Source organism: Podarcis raffonei, chromosome 6 (genome assembly GCF_027172205.1).
Source record: "Podarcis raffonei isolate rPodRaf1 chromosome 6, rPodRaf1.pri, whole genome shotgun sequence".
Lineage (NCBI taxonomy): Eukaryota > Metazoa > Chordata > Lepidosauria > Squamata > Lacertidae > Podarcis > Podarcis raffonei.
Window position 1 is genome coordinate 77,563,622 of NC_070607.1, and position 26,348 is coordinate 77,589,969.

Sequence of the window (26,348 nt, forward strand, 5' to 3'; positions counted from 1 at the left end):
CATGAGGTTTTCTTTTTAAAAAATAGCAAATTGATGTGGAAGTGTGAAGAGCTGAATGTAAGATTGGAAAAACAAGGAACTGAAAAAGGAAAAAAAACCTGACAGATTTGCCCATCTGTAGCAGACTAGCAGCTGCTATCACTATTCATTTGTTGCTTTTCTGCTGCTACATGCGAAACTGCAGTTCACTTTCCACATTTCAGGAGTACAGAGGTGTGTGGGTGTGCATCCTATGTTCTCTCCACACTGGTGGGTGCAACATAGGTGCATGTGTGTGAGGAGGGCAATTCACTTGTGCATGTTTAGCAGCATGATTTAAAAAAAAACTCTTTTTTTTAATTGTGCTTTAAAAGATTTCCATTTGCAATGATATTTTAATCTTTAAAAGGCCAAAAGGGGAAAGTAAGTGTGCTAGTTCAAAGGAAAAGGTTGCTGTCGCTTTAAATCCCACGTTGCTAAAATAGTGTTGACTGGAAAAAAGTAGCGCTGAAAGATCAATGGCGAAAGATCAACCATCAACTTTGTCACTGCGTAAATCAAAACCACATCTCATCAAAGAGACAGAAGAGAGGCACTAATGTCAGCTGCCCCTGCAGAGATTGCACTTCTGTTTCCAAAAAGGTCACATCTTCTGCAGTTTCAAAAGGGATGGGGAAACGTGCAGGGGCCAATGCAGAAGAACAACGATTTGATGATGATGCCATGTAAAAGCCCTGGAATATGGGAAAGAGCCAAGAGTGGCAGTTCTGGAGTAAACAGCTACAACGATCACTGCAACTCACTTCTTGTTAATCCAGACCTCCCTGAAATCACACAGAAGTGGCTGAAGATGACAAAAACAGTGGTTCCCAAACTTTATTGAGTCACCACTCTCTCAGTTCCATAAACTCATCCCCATTGCCCCCTATCCCACCCTATGCTAGGGTTTCCGTATTTCACAAAGTGAAAATCCGGACACAGCAATTTTTAAGAAACTTCGCCAAAAAAATCAACCTTTCCAACATGGGTTGCCAGGTGTCTGGATTTTCCTGGGCATTGTTACCAATTTTTGGAAATTCCACCTGGACTCTATTTCTGACAAACAAATCCCAGAAATGTCTGGGAAATTCTGGACGTACAGCAGCCCTACCCTATCCTTAAAAAAAAAAAAATTCAGAATTTTCGTTTGCTCAACTCACTAAGGAAGATAACTGCACAATAAAATTCAAAATAGTAGCAATTAACTGCACACTCACTCAAAATCTATTTAGAAATATTCGGCTTCATTAATTCAACAAAAGTGATCAAATCAGAAACGGGAACAGTCTGGGACTGTCCCTGGAAAATAGCGAAACTTGGAGAGTCTTCTCTAGACAATTGCTTATGGCATATATGGGTATCATCACCTGGTTCATCCAAGGCAAGAACTATCCTTAAAAGAAAACTACTTGTGCACATGGGTGGGGTTTGGTTTTTTTATTGCTGGTGTGCCACAAGGTAATTGCAGTGCCTCCAAGTACCAAATGAGATACAAATTAAAATTATCCATGCGTCCTCCTTAACACCAACTCAGCCATTTCTGTGGACGGCAGGTTTTCCTCCGAGACTTCGTGCAGACAAGTTGTCAGTACCGAACCAACTGGGTGGCAAATGATTTCTGCACTGCCTCTGGGCCAATGGGGTTTTGGTGGCTTCCTCTGATTGCTGCTGACTGCTGACTGGATATGCGCGGAATTGAAATGCAATTACAGAGACTGTCAAAAAAAAAAAAAGTACACATTGCTCTGAATATATTTAGAACAGGGAATTTGTCGCGCTGTATCTTAAAATTAATTTTCTTTGCCTGCCTTCCATCCCCCTTGCCTTATGCGAAAATTCCAGTGTGTCTTAGGCTTTGAACAGCTCCCCAGTTAATTATCAGATCTGTAAACATGAATAATGATGGCAAGGACACAGCTAGGAAGGCAGGCTAGCTGCATTGTTTGAGCACCTTCAGAATAATTTACAAGGCCTGTAATATTCCAGCCTCTCCCTGCAGACTGACCTTCTTTTAATCACTGTCTCTTGTAAGTGGTTTCCAGCACACAATATAAATCTGTTCCCAGCATATATATATATATATATCTGTTAGTTAGGGTGTTATGGCAAACCACCACACTCTACACCCACCAAGGCTGCGTGTAGACACTGCTCTTTAAGAAACAAATTCCGCAACATGACGTTTAGACCCACTCTGCGGCAGGCATGATGGTTCTGCCTCTGTATGCCACAATAATTGTGATATTCTGCTTCCGCAAAATACTCATGATAAGGAACACCAGAGCTATATCATAGCCATTTGACACCAAATGGCGTCTGGCTCTGGTGTCTTTCTTTAGGCATCATGATGTGCTTCTTGGACTATATGCATCAAGGTATATAGGCAATACCTTAAGGACCGCCTCTTCCCATATAAAACTTGTGGCAACATAAGAACAGGCCTTCTCTGTAGTGGCTCCCCATTTGTGGAATGCTCTCCCCAGAGAGCTTCACCTGGCACCTTCATTATATATATTTTTAGGTGCCAGGCAACCAGGCCTTTGACTGATTAATATTCTACAGCCTTTAAAATTTGTCTGTGGGAAAGGAGGGTTATTCAGTTTTACCGTATTTACTCAAGTCTAATGCGCCATCGAATCTAATGCGCACCTTAATTTTTACAACGTGATTTGGCCCAAAAAAGGTGAGCATTAGATTTGAGTAAACACAGTTTACACAGTTGCCTTTTTTATCCTGTATTTTATTCTCTGAACTGCTCTGAGGTCTTATGATGAAGGGCAGTATATAAATCTAATAAATAAAATATTCTCAGCTCAGTTGGTTAGGGTGTGGTGCTGATAACACCAAGTTTGCAGGTCCGATCCCATAGGGGAGAGCTGCATTGCAGAGGATTGGACTAGATGATCCCCAGGGCATAGCTATCAACGTTTCCCTTTTTTTAAGGAAAATTCCCTTATTCCGAATAGGATTCCTCGCAAGAAAAGGGGAAAGTTGACAGCTATGCCCCAGGGTCCCTTCTAACACTTCGATTCTACAATTCTGTGATTCAACCACTCCAAAAGAGGGGTTGCAAAGCGAATCTTCTATCCTACAAAAAAAAAACTTTCTAGAATATTTCAACTTACGGAAGCTTTGCCTACTAAACAGTAATTAATTGCTTCCCAAAGCCCTGCCCATCTTCCTCCAGATTTGGATTGCTGAGCAATTAGAGTAATAGATGAGACAATGAGAACAGAGGTGACTAAGCAGATGTTCTTTCATTACTGAAGCAACACAGTTGCTGCACCCCCATGACTGGATTCCATGCAGCGCTGGTAATGTCACCACTGTTATCCATGCTTTGATTATGACTAAGCTAGGTTAGAAACAGAACTGAATCCTGATAAAATGGAGGCGATGCCATTAGGAAACGGCCGTGGTCTGAAGGGGTTAAGCCTGCCCGTGACTGATGGGGATCTTGACCCACTCGACTCATTCGATCTACAGAACTGACACTTTGACAAGTAGATCCCATAATGTTTGTTCTGCATTTGCAAGGAACCGATCCTTCAGTCTCCCTGTCCATTCAAGATGAGGCAGGCACTTTCACTCCACTGTTTCTGACACCTGCTAAAAATCTCACTCATTTATTTCACAAGATTCATATACCACTTGATTGTAATAAAACCTCAAAGCGGTTTTGCTTAGGCGTGCAATTAGCACGCAGTTTATATTTGAATGAATTCTATGTCGATTTGTTTCCAATGCTTGATTTTTATGAGTGTTTCGTTTTATGCAAACTGCCTAGAGGGTTTTTGTTCTTGATGATGATTAAGTGGTACTGTATATAAATCTTGTCATATAAAATTTCCAAAAAAACCCCACCAATCATGTAAAGAGTTTGGGGCTATTCCTGGGCCCAGCAGTTGTTTGTTTCTTTGTCCTTAAGTAGGATGGAATTATTGATTTAAGTGACTTCTTTCATATTCAGCTAACATACCTTCCAACATTCATCAGATGAAAATAGGGACATTTCTCACTCCCCCACAACTGACCCTCCTCAAGCCTCCATTTCCCACCAGAAGTGACGGCCTCCACAACTACACCAACAGGACACACCACACATGTCTTCCACCATCCTAAGAAAACCTCTCAATCCCGATTGTATTATATAGTATAAAGGTAAAGGGACCCCTGACCATTAGGTCCAGTCGTGACCGACTCCGGGGTTGCAGCGCTCATCTTGCTTTATTGGCGGAGGGAGCCGTCGTACAACTTCCGGGTCATGTGGCCAGCATGACTAAGCCACTTCTGGCGAACCAGAGCAGCACACGGTATCGCCGTTTACCTTCCCGCCGGAGTGGTACCTATATATCTACTTGCACTTTGATGTGCTTTCGAACTGCTAGGTTGGCAGGAGCAGGGACCAAGCAATGGGAGCTCACCCCGTCACGGGGATTCGAACCGCCAACCATCTGATCGGCAAGTCCTAGGCTCTGTGGTTTAACCCACAGCGCCACCCGCATCCCTGTATTATTCTTTGGTAAATTTACAGGAAGTCCTTTATGTTGGTGTGGAGTAGGGCTGGGCGATATACAAAAATGTTTGACAAAACCAGTTTGAAGTCCATATCGTGATATTGGTTTCAAAAATTTTGACCTGGCAATATATCGTGAATCATGGTGTGTGTGTGTGCTATGCAAAAATCACGACACGGGGAAAGCCTTGAAGCCAGCTAGTGCCTCTACATTTTCTATCCTTCTTTCAGACATCATGATATATTCAGTATATCGTGATGTTTAGCTGGTGATATACCGCGATGCTGAAAAACCAGATACTGCCCAGCCCTGGCATGGAGTGATTATTGTGAGTGTGTAGTCTGGATCTAGACCTTCTTCGTGGAAAGTAATGTGTGTAGGTGGATTGTGGTTGGTGCACAAGTTCACTTCCTGGAGCAGAAATCTCATTTGCAAGTAGGAAGAACTTATTCGGGATTCTGAGTCCTTCTGCAGCAACAACTCAGGCCATGTGCCAAAAACGAAACAAAACACCAAACCATTGGGCTGGTCTTCAAAAAGAAAAGGGGGGGAGAAACAATAGCAACAAAGCTCACTCCACAACAATTTGGCTTTGATTATGGGAGCCGGCTTCTATATATGGATATCTCTCTTTTTTTGCCATTTTTCATGTTGTGTCCTGCCATTTATTTTGCAACCTTTAACACAGGAACAATTTCCTTTAATAACAACTGTCAAAAGCAAAGGCCAAGGTAAGGTTAATGAAACTGCCCGACTTGTGAAGGTCAGTGCTGCCTCAAGGATTGGTGAGAGGGGGTGTGAGGGCAAGGCAAACTCAGTTAGCTGCCCTCTCCCACTTTAGTCCAGACAGTGGCTACGGCTCTCTCCTCTTAACCACTAGAGGAAAAGGCTGTATGTGCATAGGAGCACAGGGAGCTGGCTGCCTTATACAGAGAGGGACCCATTCTTGCATCCAGCGCAGTGCTGTTGACACTGACTGCAAGTCTCTTTCCAGGATTTCAGACAGGGGACAAAATTCCCTGCTTTACCTGGAGATGATGGAAAGACCTACATTGGCTCCCAGTACGTTTCCGAGCACAATTCAAAGTGTTGGTGCTGACCTTTAAAGCCCTAAACGGCCTCGGTCCAGTATACCTGAAGGAGCGTCTCCACCCCTATCGTTCTGCCCGGACGCTGAGGTCCAGCTCCGAGGGCCTTCTGGCGGTTCCCTCATTGCGAGAAGCAAAGCTACAGGGAACCAGGCAGAGGGCCTTCTCGGTAGTGGCACCTGCCCTGTGGAACGCCCTTCCAGCAGATGTCAAAGCGATAAACAACTACCTGACATTCAGAAGACATCTTAAGGCAGCCCTGTTCAGGGTAGTTTTTAACGTGTGATATTTTACTGTATTTTTAGTTTCTATGGAAGCCGCCCAGAGTGGCTGGGGAGGCCCAGCCAGATGGGCGGGGTATAAATAAATTATTATTATTATTATTATTATTATTATTATTATTATTATTATTAGGGTTGAACCTGAGACATTCTGCATGCAAGGCAGATTATCACTGACTGCACCTTCATCAAGTGCACACATTAACAGATATTAAATGTTACTGAATGGGCCTGTCCTGACAATGTTCAGCCTTTTTAGTCTGGCCCACTGGATTGAACCCCCCTCCCCAGCCCTGCTTTGTATCCTGGGTGTTTTTTCCTGCCTGGGATGTGTCTCTGACATCACCTCTTGATGATCGCTCAGTTGTTAGAGCATGAGACGCAAGTGTGGCCAGGATCCTGAGTTGCACAGACTTGACTTCAGATTAGAGGTGGGGAGAAATCCAATGAAGTTTGCTTTTATAGGCAGACCTACTGATTCGAACTTTCTGAAACAATGTACAAACCGAAACAAGGCCCATGCCTCAAAATTCACACTTCTCTGAATTTTGCATTGTAATGTGTACACAAATGCATCTGCTTGAATAAAGTGTGTACAACATGCATATATTAATGAAAGTGGCATACAAAAATGCTTTCTATAAGAGTGAACTGGTTTGTAGAAAAATGTGTGTATCGGGCGAAATTGTATTATAGGGAGAAATTTGCACTAAAACGCTGCTGAATTTTCATGAGGACTTGTTTCCCCCAGTAAACTGATGTGGAAACATGGGAACATAAGGAAGGCCTGCTGAATCAGGCCATTCATCCTTCTAGGCTGGCATCCTGCTCTCACAATAGCCAGTAGTGGTTAAGAGCGGTGGGCTCGTAATCTGGTGAACCGGGTTCGATTCCCCGCTCCTCCACATGCAGCTGCTGGGTGACCTTGGGCCAGTCACACTTCTCTGAAGTCTCTAAGCCCCACTCACCTCACAGAGTGTTTGTTGTGGGGGAGGAAGGGAAAGGAAAATGTTAGCCGCTTTGAGACTCCTTAGGGTAGTGATAAAGCGGGATATCAAATCCAAACTCTTCCAAACAAGACCAGTTGCCCCTCCTGTGGCTTCCAGGAAATGTGAAGAAGTGAACTAAAGAGCAGAAAAACAAGAAACTGGAAATGGACAGATTCACCCACTCCTCCTTCAGATGCTTCTCCCTACCTCCTTATGAGATTCTCTTCCATTTTTTTAAAGCTCTGTGCACGCATTGTGGAAGGCTTTTAGTGACTCAGATGACAAGCTCAAAGAATGACGCCAACTGACGGATTGTTGCCCCAAGGTCATCTCCTGCCATTTTCTATCGTTCTTTTCAACCAATATATTATTTAGACACCCATCACAGTTCTTACTTGCTCCTATAAGAAACTCAATGTAAAATGCCTTCCTTCAGGTGCTCATCAAAATTCTCAACCCATTAAGGTGGAAGGACTGTAACTTGTCTGTCAGTGGCATGCTAGCTTTTCTAGTCACACTGCAATTGTATTCAGCTGGTTAAATGCTATGAGGAATGACTTTTCCTTACGAGAACTTGAAGGGGGATGGAGTGTTCTCTAGTGAAATGGGCAGTTGATTCGTGATGCCCCCAAAGGGAGTATTTCCCCCTTCCCCACACAAAATGCATAATTAATTTATAGAAAAACAAAAGAAGCATCGTGCATATTTACTCAATCAATGCAAATGTCCATGTGTTGTTCTTCAACTAGATCTACTATCTCCTGCGCATTCACATGGGCAAATGATTTGGAGTGCTTCAATAGCTTCCTTTGAGGTGACTCCAGTTGTGTTTTCCTTGAAGCTCCATTGTACATAACCAGAATTTGCCCACCGGCAGTGCCAGATTTACATGTAAGCTAAACAAGCTATAGGGACGCGGGTGGCGCTGTGGGTTAAACCACAGAGCCTAGGATTTGCCAATCAGAAGGTCAGCGGTTCGAATCCCCACGACTGGGTGAGCTCCCGTTGTTCGGTGCCTGCTCCTGCCAACCTAGCAGTTCGAAAGCACGTCAAGGTGCAAGTAGATAAATAGGTACCGGTCCGGCAGGAAGGTAAACGGTGTTTCCGTGCACTGCTCTGGTTCTCCAAAAGCTGCTTAGTCATGCTGGCCACTGCACACTGTAAATTACTGATAGATGCACACTGTAAATTAAAAGCAAGGGAGCGAAGCAAAGGCCTGCAGAATATTCAGTGAAGACGAATGGCTTCGTATACTTCCTGTGTGCATCAAGGTGTTTGGTATTCATGCCGTTCTGTTGAGATGCTATTTTTACCTCTCTTGTATTTTGGACCAAAGGGGATTCTTTTCTTCGGCTCAGAACGGATGGATAATGAAATGCCTCCTGGCAAATAGTCCTCAGGGGGCTCTGTTCTCTGAATCTGAATACGTCAGGAAAGAAAGTGGGAAATCATTTAGGAGCAAACGCAGCCAATGAAACAAAAACAAAGCAAAGCAACCCAGAGCAACAACCAAGAAACCAAATTATAAGAGAGACAGTAACAGTTCAAAGTTGGGACTTCAGAGGCCCAGGTTCAAATCTCTGTTCAGCTTTGAAGCTCACAGGGTTGATCTTGGGCCAGTCACTATCTCTCAGCCTAACTTACCTCATAGGGTTGTTGTGAAGCACTTCTTCCCTGGGACAAACCCTAAGAAGAGAAGAGGAGAATGCTGTGTGGCTCTTTGGGGCAAAGCTTAGCACATTACTGAACATAAACTTAGAATCATAAAGTTGGAAGGGACTACAAGGGTTATCAGGGACGTGGGTGGCACTGTGGGTTAAACCACAGAGCCTAGGGCTTGCCAAGCAGAAGGTTAGCGGTTCGAATCCCCGCGACGGGGTGAGCTCCCGTTGCTCGGTCCCTGCTTCTGCCAACCTAGCAGTTCGAAAGCACGTCAAAGTGCAAGTAGATAAATAGGTACGGCTCCACGGGAAGGTAAACGGTGTTTCTGTGTGCTGCTCTGGTTCACTAGAAGCGGCTTAGCCATGCTGGCCGCATGACCTGGAAGCTGTACGCCGGCTCCCTTGGCCAATAAAGTGGGATGAGCGCCGCAACCCCAGAGTCGGTCACGACTGGACCTAATGGTCAGGGGTCCCTTTACCTTTTTACAAGGGTTATCTAGTCCAGCCCCCTGCAATGCAGGAATCTTTTTGCCTAATGTGAGGCTCGAACTCGTGACCTTAAAATTAAGAGTCTCATACTCTACCAACTGAGCTATTCCAGAATTTGGCACCTCTCCAAGTGAGCAGGGCAGGGCTTTCCTGTCCAGGAGGTAGGCGGTGGCAGAATCCAAGAGGCACTAACGTGGGTGTGTACACACACACACACACACACACACACCCTGCTGCCAGCAGAGCTTTTCATGTGGATTGCAAGTTGTGCAGGTCTGTTGTTGATGAGGACTCACGGTAGCAAAGCCAATCTGCTCAACTCCTGTCGGCCCGTAAACCTTGGATCTATTAGTGGCGGGGTGCTTTGGTGCAAAATAAGAAATCTTGGAAGGCAATCTGGTCCATTTTAAATCCAGCCACCGCCTGTTCAACTTCAAATCGATTCCACTTAATGTAGCAGATATGGAAAGCCCCACTCAGAGAGATACTTCTACAGCCCCTTGAATCAATTTCCTCCTGTGTCACTAGAGTGGAAGCCAAGTGGGGACCTGAATGTCGAAAAATTGAATGGTAATCACAGCGGATGGGATTTAAAATGAGAAAGCTGAGAGAATCAAGAACTCAGAACTGAGTGGAGAAGCAGCAGGAGGATTTAAAAAGGAAGCAATAATGCTCAATAATGCACAATCCAGCCAAAGATGAGGATGTCTAAGTCTTATTGATTTCAGTGGGAAAGATGTGCTCAATTTGGCTGAATCAAAGAATCACAGAGTTGGAAAGGACCACAAAGATAATCTAGTCCAAATCCTTGCAAGACAGGAATCTTCTGCCCAATGTGGGGCTAGAACCATGACCCTGATATTAAGAATCGCATGCTCTACCGACTGAGCCACGCCCTTAGTTTTTATATATTGTGCTCCTCAAGTGCTCTAAGGCACTTCTCACACATTATTTGTTTGTTATTTGTTATTATTTGGGTTGCTTTGGGTTTTTATTATGTTTTATTATGGGGGTTATTGTTTTGTTTTTGTTCTAACTATTTGTGCTTTTATCCTGTATTTTTATCTTGTGAACTGCCCTGAGATCTTTGGGTATATAAATTTTATTAAGAATAAATAACACGTATTTTGTGTTTTTTGTCTTGTGTTTTTAATCTTGTGAACCACCCTGAGATCCACGGATGAAGGGCAGTATGCAAATTTAACAAAATAAATAAATAATCTCAGTAATTTTTGCAACACTCCTGCAGTGTAGACTTCGATTATCCTTCTATTACATATCCAGGGTGTTGGGGGGGATGGAGGGATAAAGCTGAAAGACAATGATTTACCTAAAGCTACCCAATGAGTTTATAGCAGAGCTAAAAATTTGCAAGGGGGTTTCCACATCACTGATCATGTTTCAGTCATTACACTGCAGTAGCTTTTACAAGTTCCCAGAAGAGTGGAATCACGAACAATTGCAAACTGAAAAGTTAAATATGTAATAGCTGCATACGTTTCCTCTGGTACGATAGCCCTGTGGCTAGATATGGCGATGTACAATAAGAAATTAAGAAATTGGAATGCATTGACATTTTGGCACGATGAGTGGATCTGAAAAATGCTTTGATGCATGCTCAGATGTTTACGCGCCATGTCCTGGGGAATCTATAACTGAGCCAAGGTGTAGTGAGTCATAATTCTGAGACATGGTGGGTCATTCCAAGCACAAATGCACCATGCCAAATATCATCTCTCAGCATTAGAGATGACATGCTCTAGCCATTGTGTTGTTGTTTTCTAATGGTGGTTTGAATTCACCCTATTCTGTCGGTATAAATGGCTGCAGAATAGATTATCAACATTTTGTCTTTATAACCTCAAAAGAGGGGGAACTTGGCCACTAGAGAGGGTGGTCGGAACAGTGAGTGAGAGCGCTCTGAACGCCCCGTCATGTGCTAGGAAATATTGTGAGTCATTGCATCTTGTTCATGCCAGTGGAGGAGCAAAGTGGAAGCAAATGGGCAGCATGCACAAGCAAATTGCTTGCTCATGATAAACCACAGTAATAATAATTTATTAGATTGTTCTCCCACCCTTCCCCCCACAAAGAAACATATAGAACAACAAACCAGTAAAAACAATATAGACCTTTTGTAAAAAAAATGCAAAACCAAAGCATCCTTACAGCTAGCAGTTTCACGGTTGCCAAAGCACAGCATATTTCATTTTCTAGATGCCTGGATGAACAGGAATGTTTTAAAACCCCACCTAAACACTAATAGGTACACGGGTGGCGCTGTGGGTTAAACCACAGAGCCTAGGACTTGCAGATGAGAAGGTCGGTGGTTTGAATCCCCGTGATTGGGTGAGCTCCCATTGCTCAGTACCTGCTCCTGCCAACCTAGCGGTTCAAAAGCACGTCAAAGTGCAAGTAGATAAATAGGTACCGCTCCGGCAGGAAGGTAAATGGCATTTCCATGCGCTGCTTTGGTTCGCCAGAAGCGGCTTAGTCATGCTGGCCACATGACCCAGAAGCTGTACGCCGGCTCCCTCGGCTAATAAAGCGAGATGAGCGCCACAACCCCAGAGTCGGTCACGACTGGACCTAATGGTCAGGGGTTTACCTTTAAACACTAATAACCTATACATGTCTATATTACAGCAAGCGACTGGGCTGTAATAACTATCCAGTGCTAAATCCATGTACAGTAGTTATTCTTTACTCTTGAGTTGTTATCAGAACTATGTATGCTGCTGGCAACCTAGAGCACGGGTGGGCTAACGTTTGGGGGCTTAGGGCTGCATTTGGGGGGGGGAATGGCTAGGAGGTCACATGTCACTGCTTGGTGGGTGGAGCCAAATAAAAAGTGGGTGGGACACCCCTTCTCTTCCAGTCTTTTATTCATTCCATCACAGTCTCACAACTCACTCTCTCTCCCACACACACTTTATTCCTTGATCACCCATTCATTCTCTTCCAATCCTTCTCTTCTGCTTCCTCACTCTCTCTCGCTCCGGGATGGGCTTGAAGGCCACTGTGAAGGCTGCGGAGGGCCACCTGTGAGCTACATGATCCAGATGAGCATGGCTACTTGTGTGAATTCAAATGAATACATTCCCAGACTGTAATCTACTCTGTAGCAGCCTTCCCTTGGGTAGGCTGTCAATTAATTTAACCACCGCTAGCAAGTTTTAATTGCAACGTGCGCAGGGAGTATACATCTTCCGCTGCCATAGGAAAGAAGATCGATACTCAAAACAGATAGCCCTTAACAAGCTAACAAAGATAAATTATTTTCTCTTGGTGCATCATCACTCAGGGGACACCACAATTGTCACAAGGACATAATGATGCTGGATGAGATCAAGCATCCATTTGTCTCCACCAGTGGCCAGGCAACGCTAATCAGGCTTGGGAAGATGATGAGGGACATCCTTTACTTAACTGTTTTCCAGCATCTGATACTCCCGCAGTCAATGGATCTGGTGGTTGCATTTCACTTTCTGGCTCATACAAATTGATTTGCCTGCTCCCCACGAATGTTTAAAGCCATCAGAGCTAGAGGCCATTGACACTTTTTTTTTTTTTTTGCTGTAATTAACCTGAAATTAAATATGCTTTTCTTTCATTGTTTGGGTTTTCTGTTCAATTTGCCTAGATAGTTCATGACCTTACAGATCTTGAACATTCCTCACCCTCCTCCTCCTCCTCCTCCTCCTCCTCCTCCTCCTCCTCCTTCTTCTTCTGTGATCACTCGTAGCTGGGTAAGATTGTCTTCCATGAATATGGTCTTAACAGTGTGTCCCTAAGTGACTGTGGAGGCCATTTCTGGATCCACACATCCTTCTACAGTGGGGATATAGGTTTGTGAGTGGGAGTTGATCACAGTGAGGATTTGCCAAATGTGTCTTCATCACCCATCCTTTCATTGTCTCTTTTAAAAAACAAACTAAAAAAGAAAAGAAACAAAAAGCCAAACTCTTTCCTCCTAAGCATGCTGGGGGGATGGCAACCCTAAATGGCGATGGAGCAGTTGTAAGATGGGGGGAGCAGAAGCTTTGCCAGATGTTTATGCTCTGTCTCTTCACCTCTGGAAAACCTTCACATTCCTCCTCTGGTTTCTGATATCTGTTCAGGTACTGCTGACATACTTTACTGCTTTCACTGCAACTGTGATTCTAGATGCTTGGGTTTTAGAAGGGGGGAAGGAAGCTCATATATTCAGTGTGCTGGACTCTGTGCCAAGTATCCGACTGCATGCATGGAAAGTCTTTGGGTTCACTGAAGACACATCACCTGCTAATATTGTACCACATTCACTCACTGCTGATCTCTCTAGCTTGAGTTCGATTTGGTTGCATAAGTCCCATCCCTGAAAATAACAACAACAACAACAATTTTATTTATACCCCGCCCATCTTTTTTCCCCCAGCAGGAAGTTTGGAAAGCACCAGAGTTTTCATCTGTAAATAACTCTCCTTTAGCGGGCTGGTTTTCAGGTTTCTCCTTACAGCTGTGAGTGATGGTTTTAAAAGTCACAAGATGATAGCAAAAGCACTTTGCTCTGTCTTTCCGTTCATGTCCTTCCATCACACAAAACACAAATTCAAGTAGACAGCTGAGGTGACATGACAGTACTACAAATCTACCCACAGCCAATTTGAGAGATGGCCGGTTTTAAGAAGCTATCTCAGAAGGCCGCCTTAGAGGTGGCTGAAGATGTCCCATCTGCTTTCATCGTGGCGTTGGCTGATAAAAAAAAAACAAGCCACACTTTGGTACTGTGGTATCTGAAATGGAGGGAAGGGTGGAATTTATGTAATTGTGGTGCACGGTAATTAAGAGGAAGCCGGGAGTGATCTTCAGCAGTTCCTCTGTATCAGGCTACCCTTCTGTGCTTCCCATCTGGCTGGGGGTGAGGGAAGCAGCACAGGCAAAATGAGAAGTGCATTAGCAGCAGCTGAGCCCTAGCCAAGGCTTTAGCTTCTGGAATCAGGGATGGTACTGATCATGTGGGAGACGCTTCGTGAAACCAGATGCTACCTCTGAGGTTGGACACTGCAGCCTCTAACATTGCACCTCATGGCTTGAGATTTGGCACTGAGTCGGGAGAGGATGAGAGGCAGGAGGTGTTGGGCAGCCAGTGGCAAATGTAACCATTGTCAAATAAGCGCCTGTGACATTTGTCACAGCTGCACTCCTAGGCAAGAGCCAAGGATTTCCTGACTGAGGGAAGAATCAGGATTGCAGTATCCCCAATTTGGGTGCTGGGAATTTGAGCATCTCACCAGAGGAAAAGCTACCTTAGGGGATTCATTGCAAAGGTGGATGATGACTGCATTGACATTACATTATCATAATGTAAAGTTTTAATAACTTTACATTTGAAGTCATCAGCTGGGAAGGCCTCTATTTGTGGAACTTCCTTCATGAGTTTCAGAGACTATGATATAATGTCTAAGGGCTTTGGCATATTGTGGATATCTATAGATGTATAACTGTTTATAGGATCCAGTATTCTGCTATTTATTTATTACTTTTACATCCTGTCTTTTCCCTCTGTGGAATTCAGAAAGTTTTTCTGGATGTTTCGTTGGAATCTCCTTTCTTGTAACTTGAAGCCATTAGTTTGAGTCCTCTGGAGCAGGAGAAAACAAGCTTGTTCCATCTTCCATGTGATAGCCTTTGAGATATTTGAAGATGGCTATCACATCTCCCCTCAGTCTCCTCTTTTCCAGGCTAAATATACCCAGCTCCTTCAGCTGTTCCTCATAAGGCTTGGTTTCCAGACCCTTGGTCATCTGGGTTGCCCTCTTCTGCACACATTCCAGCATGTCAATTTCTGTCTTAAATTGTGGCACCCAGAATTGGACACGGTATTCCAGATGTGGTCTGACCAAGGCAGAATAGAGTGGTACTGTTACTACCCTTGATTTGGACAATAGAGATGACCTCTAGAGCCATAAGAACATCAGAGGAGCCCTGCTGGATCAGGCCAAAGACTTAATTTAGCCCAGCATCTTCTTCTTACATTGGCCAACCAGATGCTTAGGGGAAGCTTGCAAGCAGGACCTGAATGGAAAAGCACTTTCCCAGCATGTGAGTTCCAGCGGCTGCTATTCAAAGACATGCTGCATCTAACAGTAGAAGTAAAACATAGCTATCATAGCTAGTAGCCACGGATAGCTTTGTTCTCCATCAATAACCCTCTTTTAAAGCCATACAATTTGGTGGCCCTTTTTCATTTCCTCAGGTGTTTCTCCACTCTGCAAGACAAAGGACAGGGGAGGCGAAGAAGAGACATTTTCTCTAGCTATCACACACAGGAAGAGAGAAGTAGAGGGAAGACTTAGCAATAGGCTATTTTGAACAGAGGCAGTGGTGTTGCGACCTTTGTTGGTGCCCGGGGCATGCATAGGCACCCCAGGCAGGACCAGGGGCTGAGCACAGAGATTGAACAAAACCTGTCATGCACACCCAATCCTCACTGCCACCTGCCTGCCTGCACAGGGGGGAGCCTGGCTGGCTGACGTGGCCCTTGGTGGGCACATCCCTGCAATGCTGTCTGGGCAGCCATTCAGCAAGGCGGCCAGAGTGCAGCAGCAGGACCAGGCCAGGCCAGGCTCCAGGGCCCAGAGACCCGTAGTGGCAAGCAGGGCAGGGATCCCTACTGGGGAGGAGCCTGGCTCATGTCCCCTCAAGATCATTCACCCGGGGCTATGGCCCCCTGGCCCTCCCCAAACTATGCCCCTGAGTGAAAGATCTGTCCTCCTTATTCCTCCCTTGCCTGGAAATGGTCCACTGGTAAGTCAGTCAACAGGGTGACAGTTCATATAGGGTAATATCAAGGGTAACACAAAAAGGTGTAGTCTCATAAGGCAGATGTCTCTCACCTGGCAGGACATGAATACGGCAGGTATCCGTCCCTTCCAAGAGAAAGACAGTACGAGAATAGCATTCTTAACGGCAGCATGCATTTTGCAGAGAGTTCAGCATCCTCATTCATTAGCAGAATTTTGCAGCCCTTTGTCAGCGTTATGGTTTAAGTATTGCATGTCAGCTGAAACTTCTTAGCTTCCTGACGTAAGCCAAAGCAATTAGTGTTAATGGTACTTATTATATATTCATTATATAACATAATTTATTCAAAGAAATGTGGACTGTGAGAGTGGGTGATGAAAATAGAAACTCTTAATTTAAGAGGATGGGCTTTCGAAGGCCAGTTTTTCAGGGAAGGGACTCAGCGTTATTCATTCCACGGGAAAGTACATCAGCAGGACATTTTCTCTGCAAATTCGGCCGCTGCAATGCAAAGTGATAATTCTCTCAAGCACACCAAACAATAACATCAAATGTGAAAATTTGGATGTAAATTTGAGAACTGGCATGCAAAACCAGTTGCTAGGAAGTAAAATTGTTTTTATGGGAATAAAGCTAAAGGTAAAGGGACCCCTGACCATTAGGTCCAGTCGTGACCGACTCTGGGGTTGCGGCGCTCATCTCGCTTTATTGGCCGAGGGAGCCGGCGTACAGCTTCCGGGTCATGTGGCCAGCATGACTAAGCCGCTTCTGGCGAATCAGAGCAGCGTGCGGAAACGCCGTTTACCTTCCTGCCGAAGCGGTACCTATTTATCTACTTGCACTTTGACGTGCTTTCGAACTGCTAGGTTGGCAGGAGCAGGGACCAAGCAATGGGAGCTCACCCCGTCGCAGGGATTCGAACTGCCGACCTTCTGATCTGCAAGTCCTAGGCTCTGTGGTTTAACCCACAGTGCCACATAGGTCTAAATACTCTTCCATATAAGAACATCTCCCAGGAAACCATAAGGTTATCCAAGTACCTATGTGCAAGGATTTGTTTGCTTTTTTCCATAAGAAGCAGGCATTCGTGCTATCTCCCCGCTACATTTTGATCTGCAGTAGTTAGGGATGGGTGGGTGGGTGTGGAATTTGATTCTGTTCAGAATTAAAGCTGAATTTATCAAATCCACACTTTCTGAAACAATATGAGAATCAAGTCATAACCACCCTTTGAAATTGGCTTTTATCCAGATTTTGTAATGCAGTTCCCCAACCAATCAATGTTTTCAAAAACACGTATCTATGTAAAGTGCTTACAATGACTGCATTTGCGAAAGTATCATATGAACATGCAGTATTACATTAGGAGAATATGCTTGCAAAAATGTGTGCATTAGTCAAAAATACATACAAAAATGTTGAAGATTTTTAATGAAGATTTTCACAAATTGCTGCAGAAATGCAGAGCGTTGAATTTCATATTGGGGGAAAAATAAAAACCGAGAGAATGGAAATAGACCGACCCTTCTATCCCTGGTAATGCCACAGACCAGGGAGAGTTTTGCCGCTTATCTGTTGTTTATATAAATGAGGCTTGTGCTGTAGGTGTAATATCTGGTTCTGCTACTTTTGCAAACTGAAAGCCTGGCTTTTCGATCACACTCAGGCCTCTAAACCCAAGGCTAATTTGCTGGCTTTGGATGTAGGAAACTGAGAAAGTTTCATAATTGTGTGGATTTTTATGGAGGAGCTCTATGCGCATACATCAGTTAGTGTGTAGAAGGATGTGTCACCAAAAGCAAAATGGAATCTAGGGTGTCAAACCCAGGGCCAGCTCAAGACATTTTGCTGCCTGAGGCAAAGGACAATATGATGTCCTGCCCCAAGGCACATACAGAAAGCAACTGGACTGGTAGTTCAATCTTAATCCAATACTAGTGAGAGGACAGTCCTTTCCACTGTGCTTAAAGGCAGCAGGCTAGTGTAGAAAGTACAGAGGAGGCCACATGTCACTCACAGCTCTGGCCACTCCCTGCACCTAAGCACCTGCCGCCTGAGGCAGCTGCCTCACTCTGCCTCATTGTAGGCTCAACCCTCTTCCTGCCACACCAGAAAGTGTTCCAGGTTTCCAGATTTTCTGGTGTTGTCCTAGTTTCCAGATTCCCAAGTACAAATCTTTGTATTTATTTGTTTGCATGTTGCTTTCCACTGTTGTATAGTCTTCACCCAATATCAAAATGCCTAATCACTTTTCTTTTCTTGTCTTCCTTCCCTCCTTCCCTCCTTCTCTCCTTCCCACATGCTCTTTGTCTTTGTTTTAGAAGGAGATGGCCGGAAACTCAAAGGTGCCATCCAGCGGAGCACAGAAACTGGCCTGGCTGTTGAGATGCCAAGCCGAACGATCCGACAAGCCAGCCATGAATCCATTGAGGAGAGTATGAACAGCTATGGATCCGAAGGAAAGTAAGTAGCAAGAGGGCAAAGTACATATATCTGTATATCTTTATCTATTGACTGATCGATCATAAGCAATCTTTAATTAATTGTAAAATATAATAATAAGTGTCCTCTGCGTTACCTGTGCCAACAAATACATTGACAGAGTAGGCATCTTTGAATGGGCTTCCAGGGGACAGTTGCCACCCCACATAAAAACCATAACCCCCAGATTCCCAGCTTTCAGTTTTTTAAAAAAATAAGTTTCTAGTGTTTGTGGAACCTGAGATATGAGGCAAAATGTAGAAGCACTATAACTCTTCCTTTCTTTTTTTGTAGGAAACTAGCTTCCTCCCAATCAATGTTTTCCTTTTCCTCCCCACCCCCCACCCCGGGAAAAGTCAATCAATCAGTGTGAGACGATGAGTAACGAATAAGTCCCATTGATTTCAGTAGGACCAATATGCAACTTCTTTGCTGTGGATTCAACCCCGAAGTCTGACAACAGCACAAAATTAGCTCAGTTGTGGGATGTCATTGTCTGAATTTTAGAGCCTAGAAGGTCTTCAAAGGTGACTCATTGAGGCGGAAGGTAAATGGTGTTTCTGTGCGCTCTGGTTTCCGTCACGGTGTCCCGTTGCGCCAGAAGTGGTTTTGTCATGCTGGCCACATGACCCACAAAAGCTGTCTGTGGACAAACGCTGGCTCCCTTAGCCTGAAAATGAGATGAACGCTTCAACCCCATAGTTGCCTTTGACTGGACTTAACCATCCAGGAGTCCTTTACCTTTCACCTTTACCTTTTTACCTTTTGGAGAAATGGTTTAAGGTTAGAGATCCTATCAGGCATTATTATTCATTGCTATTGTTTGTTTGTTGTTACCACTCTGCAACTGTAATGATTATGTAGCTGATGCCTTCCATGAAAACCTGCCTCCAAGGAAATAGTTCTGCTACGCAATTGCAGTAAGGTAACTTTGTTCCTTGCCTGCGTTACAAAATTCAGTGAATTTGGAATTGAGGCGTGTTCTTTTGGCCTTGCAGGGAATCTGTTTTCCATGCCAACAACCATTATTTCCTTTCTGTCTGTGTGGTTCAGCCTCTCGGGAACGATGTACAAATATCTTGGATCATCTGTGCAGCATCACTGCACAGACCGGCTGCTTTCATGTTCAGGCTCTGATTAGAAGTGGGTAACAGCCCAATTCCAAAAGAAATAGAGTACCTTGGTAAAAAGCTGCTCCACTGCAGTATCCTCCATTTATTAAAGTTAGTGGCATGCAACTGTACCCTTTATATTCAAACTCCAAGTTTACACAGGATGATATAACAGCTCCTTGGCCATCAAGAAGGTGACATGGACAGAGAGATTCAGAAAGGCACAAGATGTGAGCGCTCATGTTTATTCCAAATCATGCTTCCAGTTCCAATTTTGCTCCTAGAATATCGAAAACATGTTTTGCTTTCTTTGCTGTACTTAGAAGCTTCTGTAATCACAGCCCTTTTCATGCATGCAAATAAGGGAGGCTATTAAAGGGGCAATTAATAGGCTATTCACCACCAGCACACACTCACATGCATCAGGAAGCAATAAAATTGCCGGAACTGAGGAATTTGTTAAAAAGAACATTGCTGGGAACTTTTACAGGACTTATTTATGAGTAAACATGATAGGAAGCTAAGAGGACGTTGGCCATGGGGAAGGAAGGGCACTGGTGGAAATTTGTGTGGAAACTCCATTCTAATTGCTTTTCCAGCTAACTGCACATACTCACACAAAAGTCTTCAGCAGTGCTTAAATGCTGTAGCATGGAAGCAACCTAGGTTAAGAACTCCAGCTACTGAATGCCTAGACCTGTTCTGTGAAAGCAAATACTGAATTATTTCTTTCAGGGAGCATTGTCAAGAGATAACAGCATTTTATGAATTTTTAATGGTTTCCTTGCATAAGTCACTTCTTGTGGCTTAGGACATTCAGAACCAGTATTACTTCGATGGCACATTTCATCCCTCCATGTTTCAGTTCTTGAGAAGTAGCTCACACACGTACACACTCTTGCCTTTGCCATTTGAATAGCACCTACGAGTTAAGATGACCAAGCCCTTCCTAGCCTCCCAGCTGAGGACGGATATTTACAGAGACCTGTTGCTACTTACTCATCCTGATGAGCTGCCAAATTAGGAAGCTTGCACATCTCCCAGGAGAGCAGCAAGCTAAGAAGGCTAGTGAGAAGTCAAATTGTTCCTCCAGCTTTCAGTTCAGAAGTTTGCCCCTGGGGAAAGCTGTCATGATGTGAATGCCAACTCACATCCAAGACCTTGTGGAAGTGCAGAAATGGCTCCTTGCAAATCATGGCTTCCAAATTGAGATCCAGCCTCAGGAATAGGTATTCTATTCTTTTTCACTCTCGGGCATAATTTTCCCCCTCTTCTCCCTTTGTCACCTATAACCATGGCTTAGTATTACATCTGTGCTGATGCTTATCTTGTTTATTGCTAACTAGGGGTCTTGCATGGTCCTGAGGATGGCTTCCGGTTTGCAAATCATGGCTTGCAGGAAACGAACAGGAATCAATCCAGATTAGATTACTGCAATGCGCTCCATGTGGGGCAGCTTTTAAAAAGTGTTTGGAAATCTCAGCCAATGCAAAATGCAACGGCAAGAACGTTGTCCGGTGTTTTATTTCATGGTGTGCATTATTTTGATTTTTTTCAATCTGCACTGCCTCCTTGTTCATTTCCAGGCACAATTAAAAGTGCTGATTATTACCTCAGCCTTAGATGACATTCCATGCTAGGAATATGTGTTGCGCTGACTCTATTTTTCTATATTCCTGTTTTATTCCGTGAAGTTTTCATATGTATTTTGTATTTCTAATGATTCATAAGCTGCCTTGAAGGTTGATTTGGCTGAAAGACAGGATATAAGTTTTAAGACGAGGAAATTTTTTGCACCAGAGCAATTATGAAAACATGGTTTAAAAAATTAGGGTTGTATCCAACTCAGAAACAATAACTGTTGTTTGGGGATTTTGCTGATTCAACAGAGAATCTGAAGCTTAGCTCTGACTCCAACAAGGTCCTGGGTATACTATATGGTACAGTTAGCAAGATGTGGCAAGTTAATTATGTTTTACATAATTGCTTCCATTGTGTGCGTGCGCACACCCACCCAGTGACTGGTTTTCTTGGACAAGCTGACTTCAGGTAAATTGCCCCAGAATAAAATATTGTGGGCTGCCTCAGTCCAAAATGCATTGGAGTTGAAGGCTTTCTTGTTTTCTGCTGACGACCGCTGGGATGATTAGTTTGCAGAATGCTAAGGTGACTTTCTTACATTAGAATAACACAGCAGGCAATGACTTCGGGAGGAGCAGGAAAGGTGCTCTCTCGTTTGATATGGAAGTCAAAACCGTGCTCTGCAAGGACACGTCGTCAATTTGCTCTGCCTTCTCCCCCCTTCATGCTTTGTTTCAGCTCTTAAAACAAAATGTTCTCTTGCCACTTCCCTAGAGGCTGGTATCATGGCATCATGTGGGCTCCACTCTGAGATACAGCATGGAAGGCTGCAGAGACACCTGCAGCTCTGTTTGCCACATGCCTACCTGTGAAACCCAGATATCATTCCTTCTAACAGAGAACCCGAGTAGCTGTGTGACTGTCAGTTTGTAAATTAAAGGAACCTCTCACATATAATGCAGCAGTGTTCGCATGCACACAGTCACTGCAGTGGTGCATACATTTGTAAATAATGAGGGGAAAGGAATGATTGCTGCTGTTGTGAGTGGTTCATTTCAGCCCACTGTTTCCAACATCCTTTTTCTTTTTCCTCTACACACCCATGTAAACATAAAGCTGCCACTTTCCAGCAACCCTTCGTGCATCTGACTCTGGTCCATAGAAGCTGATGTCATAATATTTAACCAGAAAATGGCTTCCCTCAAAGAATCCTGGGAATGGTAGTTCACTCCTCACAGAGCTGCAATTCCCAGCACCCTTCACCTAAGAGTCAGGAGGATATTGCTGAAAACCATTCCGCTGTACTGCCAAGAGGACGGTGGGAGTACATCTAGCTGTCTATATTAGATAACATCAGAAACAGTCAGGGCTAATCCACTTTAAGAAGTGAAAGTGATGAAGAGAAAGCACATTAATCCAATTGTGAAAGATTATTTGCTCCATTTATTCTGTTAGGTGATCAGTCAGGCAACTTGATGCCAGCAAATTTCCAAAGTGTCGTCTTCTGAGCAACACCAATGGTGTATTAAACATGTTTTAACGTGTATCAGGCAGGTTTATGGCAATTCACTCCACAGAGGCCGCAAAGTTTTCTCATCATTAGTGCTTTGTTTACAAACAGTGCCTGCCCGCAAAAGTCGTCTGCCCGCAAGGGTAAGAGAGATCCATTGTAAATCTCTACTTTGACTAATGCCCACCCAGTGCTCTGTTTGATTCAACATCTAACAGCTCTCCAGGCAAGAGTTGATCAGCAGATTTATGGACTCTCCACAGCAAGTTTTGAAAACCATGAGCATTATTCTTCATTAAATGTTCCTGCCGCAGGTGTTCTCCCAAGATACCCCCTCCATTCTCCCTCCCATTGATGGGAACGTTTGGAATCCATCTGCAAGTCGGAACATTAATTTTCCCTACTTCATTTCCATTCAGCCTGATAATTTGTGATAGTGGCTATTCAATGTCTCAAAAAAACCCAGAAAATGGTCAAGAAAGTCTCCCCCTCCCCCCCCCCCGGACTTTGCTTCTTTCTGGTCTCATTGCTCAAAGGTTCAGATCCAGTGGCAAGTTTTGTGTAGTCAGGTTCATTGGCTCATTCTTGTGGTCTATGAGATTACAGGTTTCTGAACCACCCAAATACTGCACATAGTCCAGATTGCTGTGCCTGCTACAGCTGACCGTTTTTACACAACTAAAATAGAGGAAAAAATACATATATGTGCATACAATTTATATGTGCTAATTTATACTTAGAAATGAAAATTTAGAAATAGAAAGGCGACACGTCTTTGAACCAAATTCTCATGCCATTCCTAGAAGAGCAGAAAGTAGCTTAGTTGCTGTCAGAGGCTCAGGAGCAGAAGAGCAGGGGAGAGAGCAAATAGAGAGCGGAGGAGAGGAATCAGAGGGGAGCGTAGGGGAATATGACAGTGACCCGAGAGATTCCATGAGCTTCTCCAGCGAATCAGAAGATTCCCAGAAGGGGGCGCCTATGGTAAGGGCGAGGGGGGTCCCAGGGGGGATGCTCCATAAACAAGGGACCAGAGGGGACTCCCAAGGGAGCAGCGGAGGATCAGGACCAGTTCCCCCACCAGAGCACAGTGGGGGGGGGAGAGTCACATGAGTCAGGACCAGCTTCTCCTCCAGCGGGGAGAGAAGATGAGTCAGGGGTAACCACGCCCCCATCGGGAAGTGGGGAAACGGAGGGAAGGCCAGGTCCAGCTAGCCTCCCCGAAAGAGGGAGCAGTGACACCAGTGTAACGGTCAGAAGGAAAGTGGGAGGCTGCGCGCGCGCGCCAAGTTCAAATGTGGAGGAGCGCGGGACAGCAGAAAACCCGGATTGGGAGCCAGGTCCGAAAGCCCGAAGGAGGGAGGGGGAAGAGTCAGGGGACTCAGCGTCAGAGGAGTCTAGGAGGGCTGAGACTCCGACTAGCAGGAGGACCCAGAGAAAGAAGGAACAGAGGAAGAGGTGGAGGAAGGCTAGAATCTTAAGCTGGTGTCAGGGGGGAGGAGATTCAGATGGAACTTCGACGGTCTAAGGCATAGACGTAGCGTTGCGCGCTGCGCGTCTGGAAATGAAACTGAACTTCAATAAAGACTTTTTTACTTGAGGAAGAAGCAGCGTTGGTCTTGTGTGAGCTGGGACCTTGGGCAGCGCTGACAGTTGCCTTTAAAAGAGATGAATAAACTCACGGAGGCGAAGTCTCTCAATGGCTACTGTAGTGGCGTAGGAGAGCTGAAAATAATGCCAATATATTTCACATCTGGCAACCAATGCACCCCTTTGGTTTCAGATAGTAGATGAGTCTAAAAAGCCTGGAACACAAATGTTCATGGCCCTCTAGCAGCCATGGTGGCTCATTTACCAGAATTTATATATTTAGTGTTGGCACTAGAAATGTATACGCAAAAGCAACTGCTCTATTCCAAACTTAAAAATGGAAAGCGTAATGTTGATGGTCAACAAAATAGGTTTAAAGACTATCTCAAGGCAAATCTAAAATAAGTACTGTAAACACCAACAGCTGGGAAATACTGGCCTGCAAGCACTCCAGTTGGAGAACAGCCTTTACCAAAGGTGTCATGGACTTTGAAGGCACTCAGACTCAGGATGCAAGGGAGAAACGTGCTAAGAGGAAGGCACGCTTGGCAAATCCACACCTTGATCAACTCCCACCCGGAAACCAATGTCCCCACTGTGGAAGGACGTGTGGGTCCAGAATTGGCCTCCACAGTCACTTACGGGCTCATTGTTAAAACCGTGTTTATGGAAGACAATCTTACTCAGCTACGAGTGGCTGCCAGAGAAAGAGAAAGAATGATACTCGATTCTGTTCAAACAAAGCCTCTTGTCTCCTAGTCTCTCCTCTGCAGTTTCTTAGCATTCCTTTGAGTTCATTCCATCATTTTCTCTCAGCCCCCTCTCTCCCTGGACTCCTCCAGATGACCTGTTTATTGAGCATTCATCTTCATTTGCTTGCACAAAGCTTACCTATTGATTAAACAATGTCCAGTGTTCACTGAGCATTTGTTCTGATTTGTTTGCTTTTCAGGGAGGTCATACAACAATGAACATTCACCCTGATTTGCTTTCAGGGTGTTTATAGGTCTTTCTAGTAATCATTCATTTATCCCACAATTTTCAGTGTGTTTCCCCATCACTTTCCTAACTGCAAAAAGTACAGTATCTTCTTTTTTAAGCAAGCTTGTGCCAGGATTGCACTTTAATCTACCTCGAGTGCACAAACTAAATTCCCAGTATGCACATGAATCTCTCCTGTAAAATACTGATAATCATAGTAGCACAGAAGCAGCTCAGGATCTACTGTTCGCAAGATAAGAATTCAGCTAAGATAAAAATAAATAAGATACCAAGAGTTGAACCTGAGAGTCTCCGCATACAAAGCAGTTGTTCTACCTCTGGGGGTGTAAGAAGCATCATTTCCCAATCTGCTCTGAATTTGCTGCGTGCAACACTGTTTCCATTCCACTGCAGTATGCCTTCTGCTAAAAACTATGTTATTTGCCTTGTTGCCCACTGTGGCAAAATTACAAAATTCACATTATTAATTTTGTAAATTGCATTGTCATTACATTATCCCACCCCATTCATTTCATTGTAAAGGAAACACAATGCAAATGACGGAGGGGAATATAATTAATTAAGTTTTGCTTGTGGACAGAAAACAACAACAGCAAATACTGATTGTCTTTGTTGACATGGGGCAAGTAAGCAAACATTGGCAATTTCTGCTGTTCTTTCCCTTTTCATTGACTATTCCAACATCCCTAGCTACTTATAAGTCAGGGGTTCCAAAACCTTGATCATGCACGTGTCAGCATCGCCCTTGAGCCAGTGCCACCAACTGGTCTCATCCACTTCAGCCCCGACTGGGCTAGGCGAGCTGGGTAGCACTTCCAGAGACCACCTTCTGCACAGGAACAGGTCAAAGTGCTGTGGACTCACAGCTTAGAGTTGTGGGCACCGGATTCACTTCTTCAATAAGCCAGTCGTCACACAGCAGAGTATAGCAGAGTATAGCAGAGCATAAACGACTCGGAGAGCAGCTCTGTAGAATATCTTCTTTATTCTATCTACAACTATAATACACAACTATATACAGAGCTAAAAGAGGTCTAAACAAAAATGCTGAACTGCACTGAGTGTCTGCAGCTGCTCTTAGCAGCAACCTTATCTATACACACGATCTCTCTCTAACACTCAGTCTCTCTCTCTCTTTGATGTGAGGCTGGAGCGAAATAAGTAGAGAGCAGAAACCGCCCCCTCCTCTCTGGAGAATCAGCAGAGAACATCAGCAGATTCTTGGATATGGGAGGGGTGAAATCTC

The 26,348-nt window shown here is 44.3% G+C and overlaps 1 protein-coding gene across 2 annotated transcripts in view; it reads left to right on the plus strand.

Moving 5' to 3' along the window:
* RIMS4 (regulating synaptic membrane exocytosis 4) overlaps positions 1 to 26,348 on the plus strand; it is a 106,410-nt gene that overhangs the window by 50,606 nt on the left and 29,456 nt on the right. The window contains exon 2 of one of the 2 annotated variants that reach the window (XM_053394112.1): positions 18,151 to 18,292. In XM_053394112.1, the coding sequence (XP_053250087.1) occupies positions 18,151 to 18,292 (142 nt within the window). The remainder of the gene's footprint in view (positions 1 to 18,150; positions 18,293 to 26,348) is intronic. The other variant, XM_053394113.1, reaches the window with a different exon arrangement.